Genomic DNA, 15,416 nt, shown 5'->3' on the forward strand with positions numbered 1-15,416 from the left:
TTAATTATGATTCAATGTTCAAGTAAACTGTGCGTTATGCACGATGTCTAATACTGTCCTGAGTGATGACTAGACTTCGGATAAATGCATATAATGCAAATATTACAAGCAATATACTTGATCATTTTTTAAAATGTTGATCTCGGAACTACGTAACAAGTCACTGTACTGCAATTAAATTAGCGTGTGAGAAAATTTCACTGAGCGTGGGAAAATTTCTCAAGTGGGCATGGGAAACATTTTAATGCTGTTTTGCTATTTTTTTTTAATGCTGTTTTGCTATTTATTTTAATGCTGTTATGCTACTGACTCCCTCAAATGAAACAATTCCGTTAAATATGCCAAAAATGCAATCGGTAAAAGAGTGTTATAGTGATTTGTGACAGTGTTATAGTCAGATACGAGTTATAATATAAGAACAGCATCATAGCAAATCAGCATAAAGCGAACAGCGTTATAACGAGGGCCTGCTGTATACCTTAAAATGGTACTAAATGAAACTGAGAAAAAAAAAGTTGAACAGAGCTAAATGAGGACCTGAGAAATGGCCTTTGAAAATGCAACATCTGTACATTACATTTTAAGTTCACACCTTTCAGAAATCCACTTAAGTTGTCTGCCATTGTGTGCTTTTAGAACTCAAGAACTCTCCACTTTTCAGTGAGATTAGCACTAACAAGTATTAGCAAGGCATGATACTACTGATTGATAACTGCTCCCATAATAAGATGAAAATATCCTATTTAGGAAATTAATTTGAATTTTCAATTCCTTTGAACTTTGAATTCATTTTTCAATTTGAAAAATACGTTCTTAAACATATTTTTTAAATGGTATAAGAGTATTTTATTATTATTTATTTTAATCTTTTAAGAATGGTAAATCATATACCTTGTTTCAAACTATTAGAAACATTACTGAATTAATATTAGTATTGACAATATAAAGTAAGGAAGCAAAGCTTAATTAGAAAACCAAAAAAAAAAAAAAAAATTGCCCATTTTTTTTTTGCATGTGTTTTGATATATTAAAGTATTTGGAGTTCTCACAGGAGGGTGAGGAATGTCTTTTTCTTGCACCATGTCATTTTCTCATAGATAAGAGAAATGTTTATGTATAAAGAAGGGTTGTACAACTATCACCCAAGACCAACTAACTCAGCCATGACACTGAATATATTCCTTAAAAATTTCTCCTGTCTCAATGAGATTCAAACCTATCACACTGCTATGATGAACTAGAGGGTTGAGTTCAACTAACAAAATATTAGGCATGTATTCAATCAAGGTTCAAAGCTTGTTAAGCAGGAAGTCAGGAGTAACAGAATCAGAGATGCTTGAAAAATCCGTTGAACACAACTCTGTTTAGATTCATTTAGTGTTTTTTTTTTTTTTTTTTGGTAGTTGTTGGCGCATCGGCTTCTGTGGCCATAATGCATCTCCCAAGGTTTTTGCAGTACTTTGATCCAAGCCCGAGGCAGGATTCGAACCTGCGACCTTTGGGTTGCTAGGCAGGCACTTTACCCACCCAGCTAGCCCAGTCAGCTTCATTTAGTGTAGTGTATCCCAAAGTTTTTATGAAGCAATGCCATTCATTTGAAGTGCAAGAGTGAGAAAATTTGTAATCTGGTTCAGAATATGCAAAATATGTTTTTTTTTGTGGCAAAATTAGCTTTACCATTATATTTGTGTGCACAAGTGATGCTTTGGCACTACATGTACATTGCTTAATAATTTTAAACTTCATTTATGTTTTGTAATATAAATTTTCATCCAGTTTTTAGTTTCTAGTGTCATTTTATTCTTCAAATTCGGCCATTCAAAACAAGAAGACACTGTGCCTGTTTATTTCTCACTGAATTCTTTTCTCAAAGTCAGAGATAAATACTGAAGTTAAAAGATGCCATAATGTTTTCAGGAACCTGTTTAATTAGACAAAGATAAATGAACGTTATAAAGTAGAAAATTTTTGCATGGTTAACAATTGATACTTACAATGGGTTGCTAATTTATGGCATGCATTATAATTTCTGAAAGTATACCTAAATCGATTTTGAACAAATAATGCTAGCAAATATTGTCAAAAAAAAAAAAAAAGTTGTTGCCAATAGGAAGGGAATGGGGACGTCTATAAGATAACAGGGGCCCTGCTAATATCCATTGCACAACTGGTACAAATTATATTACTGTATCTATAACGACTGTAAATTATGGTTGAGTAGTAAAAGTATGCAGCTGGCCGGAAACGTCTGATTTCACACCGCAACAGCCACGTGGGTTACATGCGAAGATATATTTATTGCAATCATAATGGCTATATGCTTCAATAACCAAAGAAAACTTAACTTTTGTTTTCTATTCGGCTAATAATCAACGATTATATACATACTGACTTATTTTCATAATAACAAATACATACCTCAAGGAAGAATCCATTTTAACTCTTCTCTTTTTATTTCACCTGGTGGTGTGTTTCAATAAAATCAATAAATATTGTGCATGCTTATTTACTTTTAAAAAATAAATAACAGAAATTTTTTTCACATTTAAAAATATATCATTACTAACGCAAAAACAGGTTAAAAAATGCAGTACATAGGTTACTGATCTGCCATATCATATGGGAAAAGCTTACTTTCGATTCTAAAATTTTGTTTATAGTATTAGTACTATAAATTAACGTTTATTTTTTTAATATATATTTTTTCAGCCAATATTGGAAGAAAAATAGAAAATAAATTCCGTATCTAGATATGTCTAAAAATGTATTATACGCAAAGAGCCCGGGTTCTTTAATCTATGGAATGGTGGCACGCCACATCATCCAGGCGAGCGATCACTCCGTGTCCTTCCATGTCTACTGGATGCACTGCCTTAGATTGAATGTTTCTTAACAAAGAGCACAACCTCACTGACTGTTGTCCTGTCTGCCTTTCCTGTACCCATGTTACTCCCCACACTGAAATTCCGTATTCCTTATGTCTGAGTGACACCGCGTCATTGTTATCTCCACAATTTCTGCATTTGATGACTTAATAAATGTTCGAAATTCACCAATTTATTTAATATGCTCTTAGAATTCGGTTACATGCACTTCGTCACCCTGACCCATATCACCGGCACCTTGCTTTCCAGCTGCTGGAAAGCAAGGTGCCGGTGATATGCCTGTTCCAATAGAAGCGGTGCAAGAATCAATTTTAACCTGTCCCCACAGTAGTTAATCAGTCATTGTGCGTATCCCTCCAAGCTAGCAGTTTTCTGACCTAGTTATCACCGCCTCGATAGCTCTGCACATTTGCACGCCTTCTATTTCACTGTGTCCCATTCCTGTAAGAAAAAACAGTTGTATAATCACCATCCTCCCCGCAAGGGGCGGAAAAGACCTAGGTTTAAGTCCTGTCAACAATGCAAGGATTTCCAATGGGCTTCTTTCACAATGTGGCTGAGTTAGTCGGTCTCAGGCAATGACTGCGTAAGTTTTCCCCCGGAAAGTCGGTTTTTTCGTCCAGTAAACAGCAGATCAACTTCAAACTATTACATTAGGGACACGGGTATATGTAATTTCTTACATATACCCGTATATGTATTATGTCTGTAAAATGCGTGTGTCCTGTGGTTGTTTTGCTGGATTAAAATCTCAGTTTCTTGGGGGGGGGATACCCTTACTATCTGCGCCTGAGACACAGCAGATCAACTTTAAAAAATATATATATTATATTAGGGTCATCCGTAATTCATTTCATAAACCCGTATTTTGTGCTGGACGGAAAAACCCCAGTTTCTGGGGGAAACCTTGCTATCTACGCCTGAGACCGACTAGCTCAGCCACGGAGTCAAAAAAACCCATTAAAGTTTCTCGTTTTATCGACGGGATTTGAACTCGTGCCTTTTCCACCCGGTGTGGGAAGGACGGTGACGATACGACTTTTATCCAACGTTGTCCTGTATTTGTTAAATGAGCCCTCAGATCTATTCTTAATATCATTAGTAACAACCTGTACAACGTCTCCCTTCATGCCTTAAAATATGGTATCTGGTGTACAACGTCATTTTGCTCCTAGTAGCCATACTCTGGTCCTATTGGATCTATCCTTTTTGCACAATATTTCTTTTCCCTGGCAATAGAATCACTTACAATAACTACCTCCTGTGGGACCAAAGTTTTTAAACTTGGGGATTGTTGCGGTGTTGCTTGATGCATAAATGTGAGCTATGGCGTTCAGTTCGGCAGCTCAGAGCGTGATAGTCAACCATTTTTATACCTTTGAGGGCATCCATCCAAATATTCAAGCTCTTGTAAACTCAGAACGCTGAGTCCGCGTCTAATTTCCTCACACACTTTGCATCGAACATAAAGATATCACCCTTGGCTGTATCATGTTTCGTTTCAAATATTTGCAAACATCGCACAAACAGCACATTTTGTAAAACCCTGATTCGTAGGAGAACCGCACTCTTCAGTCTTCTACGAGCCACAGCATTTCCCCTAGTTTGAACGTTGTTTTGCTGCTCTACTCTGATTTCGCTTTAAATTAACTTGTAATTTCAGAATACTACACTAAATGTATAGATACCTAAATGCAATAATATGTTTTATTGTATTAAGTTTACATTATATGTATTACACTATATTCTTATTCGCTTTCGATACCTGTATCGAAACGGAATAAGAATATTGTATGAGAACCTTCAGGGCAATAAGTGCAAAACCTTACCAGAACTTATCACGCTATTTGCTTTATTGTTTATTGAAGGTGAAGAGTATTTCTGGCCGCAGCAGTACAGATAATAGTGCTTACTACTAAAGATGTAATACCAATTCTCGCCCTCGTGTGTAATACAGTTGGTAGAATTGCGGTCTTCCCTCACCGGGTGAAAAAGACCCGAGTTCGAATCCCGTCGATGACAAGACTAATTGTTCTTGGTCTTTTTTAGAACGTGGCTGAATTAGTCGGTCTCAGGCGAAAGTAGCATAGTTTTTCTCCAGGAAACTCGAGTTGTTCATCCAGCAAACAGAAAATCGAATTCAGAACACACGCAATTTACTGACAACATACACGGAGCAATATGGCCTTAGTCGCCGATGCTGCAAAAAGCCCAATAACAAGGACAACCACAATTCCCACTGACGCTTTCCTTTATAGATATTAAATTAACAACATTCATTCAAATTGTTCGTTCTTAAAATTAGGAAATTTTTAGAAACTGACTAAATGCACGAATTGTTGCTAACTACTTCGTGCTTCTGCTCAACACTAATTCAGAAATATTTGGTTAACTTCGAACATACTGAAACCAACCAAACGGAATGGGACACAAATTGTAGAACGCTATATAATATTCTCCAAAGTGTTCTCTACCCAATTCTGTTTGTTTATTCCGATTAGAATGAAGTATATATATATATATATTTTTTTTTTTTAATAACAAACTTTAACTTTATCTTGAATTAGGTATTTTCAAACCGTTTATTTTTTTGTCTGCTTACTGGGCAGTACCCGTAGGGTATCCACTCGGAAGAAATAAAAAACAAAATTAGCATTCCAAATCCTCTCTAAATTGATATTTTATGGAGGTTCTGCCATCTATCGTGAAATAATGTTGTTAAGAGAAATATTGTGTTTTAGAACAATATAAAAGTTTAAAAATCTTATAATACTGTATTGGTGGACTAATAATAGAATAGCAATTGCTTAAAAAACGGTACTCACCTTGAATAAATCTGCAGTGGTATATTGAGAAGGTGGTTAGTATTTAGGTTGAATTGTTAGCTAAGAAACTAAGGGGGGAAATTGAAGAAAAACGGAATTTAAAATAAGCGCAAGGAGGTAGAAGTGTACACATCCGATCCTTGGTTGTCATTGAAGAGGGAAGAAGTATTTTGAAAGCTTGAATAAAATAATACGATGAGGCCAATAGTCATTACGAAGGACTTTCATTAAATAATAACGTCTTCATTAAACTTAAACCTTTAAAACAACACGCGTTCTCTGCCCATTCAATTGCCAACTGAAGACGTTATTATTTAATGAATGTCCTTCGTAATGACTATTGGTCTCATTGTATTATTTTATTCAAGCTTTCAAAATACTTCTTCCCTCTTCAATGACAACCGAGGATCGGATGTGTACACTTCTACCTCCTTGCGCTTACTTTAAATTCCGTTTTTCTTCAATTTCCCCCCTTAGTTTCTTAGCTAACAATTCAACCTAAATACTAACCACCACTTCTCAATATACCACTGCAGATTTATTCAAGGCGAGTACCGTTTTTTAAGCAATTGCTATTCTATTATTGTGCTTTAGAACTTGTTTTATAAAGGATAATAACGGTTTTATAAAGGTGTGGCGAGGTGAGGGCTTTTCTGCAGTGGAAAATTGAGGAGTGGGAGTGTCTTGGGTGTTATTGCGTACATTTTGAATTTGCAGATAATGCAATGGTAATTTGTTTTAGCAAAAGCAGAGGATAGATGTGTGGTTTAACAAAAGGAGGATGCTTATCTCTGCAGAATATTTGTGAATACGCATTTGGATGTTTATTAGCGAATAAGCATTCGTATTATGCATATTTGCCAGTAACCACCTCGATTCTTCAGTGAAGGAATTGACGGAAAGATGGGTTTCTCTTCACGAGTCTATATAGAAGTATCATCAATTTACGTTATAAATTGATTTGGAAAACATGTAGCGTGTTTAGCACATTGAGGCTAATTTTTCCAGAAGCACAAATGGGGTGGAGGATGGAAACTTAATTAATGGATTTCCGCCAGTTCCTTAATACTTTACGATGGTTGTGTGAAGTAGCGTTTACCAAACTTTTTTAGTAACGGAACACTTTTCATCTAACAATATAGGTACAGAACACTAACGAAATACAAGTTTAGCGGGAGTCAAAGAACTGTTTGCTATATTTTATTACATACGACGCACTGTGCAACAGGAGCTTCATTTCCAACACATGTAAAGCCGAAATTCAAATAACTGTCATCAAATACTTTCGTTTTGGTCTTTTATTAGTTGGTTCCTGTTTTTTCACTTCGGATTTTTGGGTAATAAAAGGCTGCAGTTGTTCATCGTCACTATGAAGTGTGACAATATTATGTTTGTTTTCATTGATCCCAGTTGCAATACTAGAAGTACTTGCTTCTCCTTTTAAAGTTCCTTTTTTCAACCACAAATCAATGGTCATTTATTTTAATAATAGTATTTCGAAATACTGATAATTATCAAAAAAGATTTATACAAGGAAGTGAGTTTAGTTATAATATCGGCTCGCTTCCCCCTCTCGTTCAACCCGTGTACTCCAGGCTAAATCGTATACGAATTGCATATTAGATCACTAAATTGCTACCTTTTCGTAGATGTCATTACCTCTACGCATATTTCTTTATGCAAAAGTCTGCCAATATAATGTGTTCCGCAGTCTATTTGATTATTAGTCTATGCCAGTATATTAATAATCGGAAAAAAATTGTTAAAAATTATAATGATACAAAAGCGGTGTACACTACAAATATGCAAAATTTGTTTATTTTATTTCTTTAATTATTAATAACGATTTTTCACGGAACACTTGTTCACATCTCACTGAACACAGTTTGAGAAACCCTGGTGTAAAGCAACCATCGTCAAGAATGAATAAAGGAATTTACCGAAAGATAGGGTTCTGTGGCAAGAGTAGAAGTATCAATTTATATCATAAATGGATTCGAAAAACGTGTAGAGTGATAACCATATTAAGGGTTAAAATTCAAATGAACATTAGCCTAATGCACTATTCACTAATTTTTTCCGGAAACATGTATAGGGAGGAGGGAGGGAATATAATTTCGTGTATTAAGCGCTTAATATTCAGGTTTCATTTTAATGAAATCTAGTTCTATATTACCTGAATTATACATATTATGATTGATTAAAATAAAATTCCGGCTTGTTCCAGAGGATAGATATGTGATGTAAAGAATGCGGATACGTATTTCTGCGGAACATTTTCATATTATAAACATAACTGAGTTAGAACTTTTATGGGATCTTTTCACATTATGGAAAAGTTAGTTGACCTTCTGAGAGGATTTCACTGCATATATTGTGGAATTTAGCAAGTAATTTACATAATTATTTACAAAAGCATGAAAAGAATGCCCGCAAAAATTTTGTAAATAATTTCAATTTGAGGTTGTCGTTGCAGAGAAATGTATTCATTTTCTTGAAGGTTATTCTGGCGATTTCAATCCGACTTCGTATTTCTCTCTCGGGGGTCTAAGTTCTCCGGGTATTTGAAATGACTGACAGATTCGATCGGATTGAGTGACAGGTCTGCATTTTCATACTGTTTTTGGCTAAAAATTATAAACTTGGTTTTCTTTTCATAAAATATTGAGTCCCAGCTCTACTCCCATCGAAGTGAACCTATTGAATAGCTGTTGGAGGCCTTCATTGGTTTCGCAGAGAACGAGAGTGTCGTCTGCATATCTAATATTATTTATGACCACTGTATTGCCTTATACCCTCACGTCTGTACATTTCAGGGCCTTTATGAATATTTTGTGGGATTATTTATCATTATTTATTTATTACGATTTTTTTAAAAATACGCGTGGATGTGGATCCGTCGGTTTCCTTATCGAGGCGGTATCACTGAATCGTGAAACAGCGTGTGTCATTATACTTTTAGTGCATGTTTTGACAAATAAATTGGTATTTATTGATTGATAACACCAAATCAAAGCAAAAACTAAACTGAAATGGCGAGATTCGAATTTCGAGACCTGTGAATTGAAGATTTCTATAGTGTTTCTAATCAAAACTGAAGCAGCGCTTTTGATAAACCGATAAATAAAATTCTGTACCAAGTACATAACGTGTCCTGCGCTAGCATATTTAACGTGCTTTACATTTAAGAGTCATCGGAAGGCGTTAAAAACATTTTATTTTCAGATGTTAATAAAATTCATATCCATGAATTTTATTAACATATAACAATGTTTTTTTATGAATAATAATTACATATCGGTTACTGAATTATTCCCGATATGTAATAATTACATATCGGTAGTAATGGTACATATCAATATGTAATAATTACATATCGGTAGTAATGATACATATCGATATATAATAATTACATATCGGTATTGGTCTATGATGACTAAAGTAGGATATATAATTTTTACATTGAGGAGATTTTAGTTCAAAAGGAAAGTTTTGCAATATGACGCAACAATGAATCACAGGAAGCTGCTTGTTGCTGCATGTTGAGACATGTTCATACGTGCATAGTAGCCGCCGCGCCAAGTCGATAGGCTCAGTTATTCATTAATAGTGAGAGTGTGAAGTGCTTGCGATGGCATCGTGGTCACGAAATGAAATAAGGACAGTTTTGCGGTATAATTTCGTGCGTGGTTTAACCATAGACCAGTGCTTAGAAGAAATTACTCTTGCACTAGATGATGATTGTCCACATCGTACAACGATATTCAGGTGGTATAGAGAATTCCAAAGGGGAAATTTCACTCTGGAGGATTCTGAGAGGCCGGGAAGGCCACGAACGTCAGTTACGGAGGAAAACGTTACTGCTGTGAGGAAAATGCTTGACGAAACAGGCGAATGACCTACCAACAGATAGAGGATACTTTGGCCCTAAATGCACAGCAATTCATTCGATTCTGCAAGATCATTTGCACATGAAGAAACTTTGTTCTGTCTGGGTGCCGCATCAACTGACTGAAGAGCAGATGACACGACGTGTGACTTGGTGCCGGGAGATGTTAAAAAAGTTTGATAAGGGACAATCTCGGTATGTGAACAACATCGTGACAGGTGACGAGACTTGGCTGTACTATTACGATCTGCCGACCAAGGCTAAAAACAAAGTTTGGGTCTTTGATGATGACGACACACCCGTAATTGTCAGAAAATCCCGATCTGTAAAGAAGAAAATGATAGCTGTATTTTTCAAATCGAGTGGAATTGTGGAACGTGTCGTTTTGTACACGCAGAAGACAGTCACAGCTAAGTGGTATACTGAACAATGCCTGCCTAAAGTCATTGGATCTATGAAGAACCTGCGGCCAAAGTCAAGAATGGACACCTGGTACCTCCATCACGATAATGCTGCAGCTCACCGCGCCAAAGCCTGCACCGAATATTTGACCACGACAGGACTGAAACTTCTCGAGCACCCTCCCTACAGTTCAGACCTTGCTCCCTGCGACTTTGCACTGTTCCCGCATGTGAAAATGAAGCTAAAAGGGAGGCGTTTTTCCAGTGATGAGGACCTTCTACGGGCTTGGGACAACGAATGTGCTTTACTCCCTAGTGAAACTTGGCAGAACTGGTTTAAAGATTGGTTTCGGAGGATGGAGAGGTGTATTGAATGTAGAGGAAATTACTTTGAAAAAATTAAATAAACAAAGCTGTATTGCAAAACTTTCCTAGTACCCTTTGTATTTATCGAAAGATCTGATGTCCAAGTTGAAGAATGTTTTCATAAATGTGCAGAACTCTTTTCCAGCCTCAGAGTTTAATTGTAAAGAAAAAAAAAATTACATTCAAGCTGAAAACACAGGTGACTTGAAACCAGATGCGTTTTCGAATTAACACATTTCCCAGTTTCCGAAAGTCTTTTTGTATCTTAAAACCTTAATATTTCTGTTTCTAAATTCATTAGCTTTTCAACGATATGCTATACGTCCACATTATCCTGTTTATTATGTGAGAAAATTTCCTTGATCACAAGTTCATATTTTCCACTATCCTGGAAAAACTAGTGCAATTTTCAGAGTTTTTACTCTAGTATAGAGCTAAGATAAAGCTCCTTGCAAAATTTCGTTAAATTTGGTCCAGTAGAAGCTTAATTAAACTGGAATAAATTTTCATAAGGCTTTTCGCATGACGGTTTTTTTGGAATTACACCAGTAAAAACGTTTTTAAAGTAAAAAATAATAATAATAAAAATAAATAAATCGTAATTATCCCCTATCGGAAAACCAGAAAAGCTTTTCACACTCACCATTTTTGCCTAAGTTTCCAGTCTGGTTCATAAACTGTCATTATTGGGTTGAGAAAGTAATGGACTAGTAGCGCCGTGTTGGCATCAACGTGTCAACTTCTAGCGTATATGTTGCATATGCCTTCCTTCGTTGGTACATTTCCGTCAGACTTTGGATATTAATTCTTATTACTAGAACAGGTTTTCCTTCGCTATTCAATACGTGCGATGCTTGGCATTTTTTAGTAAAACCTTATTCCATTCGGGCATACTTCTTGAAGCAATATATCATTTTATATATGTAAATTCCGAAAATCCTGTTTCTTGAAGAATGATTAGTCTGGGCAATGTTTTTCTGTGAAACATAAACTTGACAGGGAATTGCCTGCAAATATTCAAACTCGATTAGTTCGTTTAAGGATGAATTAATTTCTTGAGTACAGAACAGTTTGTCTTCAAGTTTCATAGGAATTTATTCAGTTCTGACTGCCATGTACTGTTTAGAAGGTGTAAAGTGCTCGATATTATGCCATTAACAGATTTTATTAATGTTAATGCTCGAACGTTGTGCATCGATTAATACACATACAGAGGTATGATAACGTTTGAGATTACAGTAATGCATCCTGTTTAAATTCACACATTGTTTATCAAATTACGAATCTAATTTTCTCCCTCTATTACAGAGAAACGATATTTAATCGAGCAATGTCGTCGGATTTGAGAGTAGCAGTTGTATGCTCTAGTAATCAAAACAGAAGCATGGAGGCCCATGCAATTTTAAGGTATGTTTTTGCCATGTCCTTTTCGACGCTTTGATTTTAAATTTCAACTTCCCAGCGATGCTTGTGAGAAAGTGAGAAATATATAGAGTGAAAATGTATATATTTGTAATCTCCAGCTCTTGAAAACCTCGGTCAACTGAACAAGTAATAAATGTCTCATTACGTAGAAGCACTATTTGTTGGAAAATTACTAAAACCCAAACCACTATGTAAGCAGTAGAAAATTCCAACTATTATCATTTCGGTTAAGTGCTGAACATACTGTTAACATGTTTTCGTATTTGTAGTTTTTTCTTTTACCGTTTTTTATTATTTTTAACCCATATTTGGATACGTGTCAGCACTTTGGTCCAAGGTGGCGCAATTGTTTAATAATGCATCACTTTGTAAGTTTTTAGTTGCCATTATATCATTTAAAAGCATAATAAATTATCACCATATTTAAAAGTAGAATGAATCACCCCTTTTTGAAGTTAGAATTTGGCATTCCTTTAACTAAGAAATAAATAAAAAAAAACATAATATCAAAAAAAAAAAAAACTTAAAAGGCAGATGCATCTGTGGAATTATAACAAATGATTGTGTACAGCTAGCAAATCAAGATATATTTTGGATTAAAAAAAAATACAAAAAATATCTGATGTTGCAACTTCAAGTTGATATATAAGTACCAGCAGTAAAACAAAAATAGTGTGGATACTACCATCACCTTGGTCAGTTCTTTTTTTTTTTTTTTTTTTTTTTTTTTTCTCTTGGTAGTTGTTGGCGCATAGGCTTCTGTGGCCATAATGCACCTCCCAAGGTTTTTGCAGTACATTGATCCAAGCCCGAGGCGGGAATCGAACCCGCGACCTTTGGGTTGCCAGGCAGGCACTTTAACCACCCGGCCAGCCCGGTCGGCCTTGGTCAGTTCAAATGCTCTTTAATGAAGACTCATGTAGTTACTCACTTGAGCATTTACTTAAGAGTAATGTTATTAAATTGCCACTATATTAACTTGTAATAGCAAACTTGTTTTACTTATAATGGTGTAAAAAATGAAACTAATTGGATCATTCAATTAATAAAAGTAATTGAAATGTTTGGGGCATACATATTTACCCACTTAGTTCATCATTTCAGTTTTGTTTAGTTAACATCAAAGTTTGACTTATTTTATTTGTATCTACATATCTAAGCATTTCATATAATGAGTTGATTTCTATTACACATTTCTAAATATGTAGAAATATATTTAGAAATGTTACTTTTCTAAATTAACTTTCAAGACCTCTACAGTTAAATTACATTTTAAGGAATAGTCATGTGATAAAATTCTTTCCGTTAATTAATGCCATCAACAATCAAAAACAATCTTTTCGGTGAGCCCATATCATTGAAAAGGTTGTTTTTGATTAGTGTTTTACATTTATTGTATGTGACTGTCAGTGATTAAATTATTTTTCATAAGTGTAAAAACTTTTACCACACAAGCAGCAATATATTATATCTGTTGTACTGAAGCTTGATATCAAAGAGGTTTTTTTTTTTTTAATCTTAAAACAGTTCTGGAAGTGGTTTAGTGCTAATATTGAAAAACTTATGCAAGGAAGCAAGCTTATAGAAATGGGTTAATTTAGTACCATTTGCCTATCATTGCCTTTAATAATTTTTCCAGTCCTTTAAATTTGACATTTCCTTCTTCCATAATGTATGTAAACTGGCTTGTGGATAATAAGCTGTATTATTGGATATATTAGAGATGCCATATTTAACAGTGGTGCTGCCTATATATATATATATATATATATATATATATATATTATCTTATCATTGTTAAACTATGTGCTAATTTTATTATAAGATGAGAAAATGTTTTTAAGTCTTTCCAATCGACAATAAGGCAGAAATTTTTGTATTAGTAGCTGATTGTTTTATTAGAGAAATTACAATATTTAACTAATATTTTCAGAAAGGAAATATCCTTACAGTTTAATGCAAGAAACCATAAAGCAAAAAAATAGATTAGTTTTTTTTTTTCTTGTAATAAAACAATCAATTACAAATGCAAAAATAATTGTGCCTTATCATTGTCAATTGTCCAGACAACTTAATGTTTTCTAACACTGACTTCACCTTAGTTTTCTTATCTTATAATAAAATTAGCACATAATTTAATAACTATAAGGACACATTCAGAAATGGTATTCAAGACACTCGCAACACAGTGTATTTAATCTCTTGCCAACAAGAATGTAACACATGTTATTTAGGCAGTACCATTGTTAAATATGGCACCTTTAGCATATCCCAACAGTAGAGCTTATTATCACCAAGCAAATTTGCATACTCAGTATCACAGAACTGAACTTAGCCAGCATGCCCAATAAGCTTTCTACCAACCTGAGATTGATGCTGCTGTAACACTAATCAAATTATCTTCTGGGCATAAATTAACTACTTGTGAAGCATTTGCAATAGGATGGTTCAAACATAATACACAACTTTCAATCCTTAATACTAAACTACCTATAGCCTTTTCACTAATATGAAACCTGAACAATATAATTTCCAGTGTGCATGCCCAAATTGCACTATGTGAATTAATATTTCTATATTTAATACTTTCTTCCTCTTATCATTCAAGAAACAACTGAAGATGTTATTCAAAAGTTCATCTTCGAACTCCTGGTTCTGCAGAATAATTTTAATGTCAAACAAAATCTCTGACGAATACAGTCAGTCCTCGTATAACACGTGTTTACACTACACGAATTCAATCATACACGATTTATAAATAGGGGAACGATATCTTATATAACACGAACTGAATTCACTTATGCACGATTCGCCTTTGTGTTTACAAGAAATGGCAGTAGAACGCAGAATCACACCAACCGAACGCAACACGATAGGAATGAAGAGAAGATTCTGAAAATGTATGTTTTTTATATCAGTGAAGGGGAAACACATTTCACCATAATAACGTAAAAACCAACACAATTCCAGCTATCGGTATAATCGCAAATGCAATTAGATCGAGTTTACTACCAGTTTATAACAGATTCACTAGCAGAAACACAACTGGAAATTGTTTTTATTGTTTTATGGTAGTAACCCCCAGAAATGTGCTTTAGTAAAATGTCAGGTGTTAATAGTGTACCTCTGCCTTTACGGTATTGTTTATTCAGTTGCTACACGCACGCAGCTTTGTTTATGTGTATCAAGCGTGCCTCCTTGTTTTGTTATTGTGCTTTATTCCCTAAAAATGAGTAAAATACTTAAAAGGTGTGAAAAGGAAGCGTCCTGGAAAAGGAAGACACTGCAGATTCAGAGAGAAAAAGAAAAGCAATATCGATAAACAGAGGCGGACTGTGTCAAAAATTCTCACCCGGGAAAATTTATAGTGGCCTCATACTATGGTTTATGGCCAAAATCACACCTGCCTTCGGCCCACCGGGGTTTCCCCGGTAAGGCTTATGGCCAGTCCACCTCTGTCGATAGAGAAAAAATATGAAATTGTGAAACGCTTTGAGCGAAATGAAAGACCATGTGATATTGCACATTCTACAGACCTAAATGAGGCAACGCCGAGAATTACAAAGAATGCAGAGAAAATAAAAACAACTTTCATAGCAGGAACAACCAAAAGTGTAATTAAAAT

General features: G+C 34.8%; 2 protein-coding genes across 2 annotated transcripts in view; one reads left to right on the forward strand and one right to left on the reverse strand.

Moving 5' to 3' along the window:
- The window catches only part of Noc2 (Nucleolar complex protein 2), a 113,553-nt gene extending 111,099 nt beyond the window's left edge, over positions 1-2,454 (reverse strand). The window contains exon 1 of the mRNA XM_090387238.1: positions 2,419-2,454. Within this exon, the coding sequence (XP_090243364.1) occupies positions 2,419-2,435 (17 nt within the window). The 5' untranslated portion in view covers positions 2,436-2,454. The remainder of the gene's footprint in view (positions 1-2,418) is intronic.
- An 8,612-nt stretch (positions 2,455-11,066) lies between these two features.
- Ssu72 (Ssu72 CTD phosphatase) overlaps positions 11,067-15,416 on the forward strand; it is a 75,216-nt gene continuing 70,866 nt past the window's right edge. Inside the window, exons 1-2 of the mRNA XM_090388032.1 lie at positions 11,067-11,581; positions 11,675-11,773. Of these exons, the coding sequence (XP_090244158.1) occupies positions 11,697-11,773 (77 nt within the window). The 5' untranslated portion in view covers positions 11,067-11,581; positions 11,675-11,696. The remainder of the gene's footprint in view (positions 11,582-11,674; positions 11,774-15,416) is intronic.

Source organism: Mastigoproctus giganteus, chromosome 13 (assembly GCF_048544385.1).
Source record: "Mastigoproctus giganteus isolate SK-2022 chromosome 13, ASM4854438v1, whole genome shotgun sequence".
Taxonomy (NCBI): Eukaryota; Metazoa; Arthropoda; class Arachnida; order Uropygi; family Thelyphonidae; genus Mastigoproctus; species Mastigoproctus giganteus.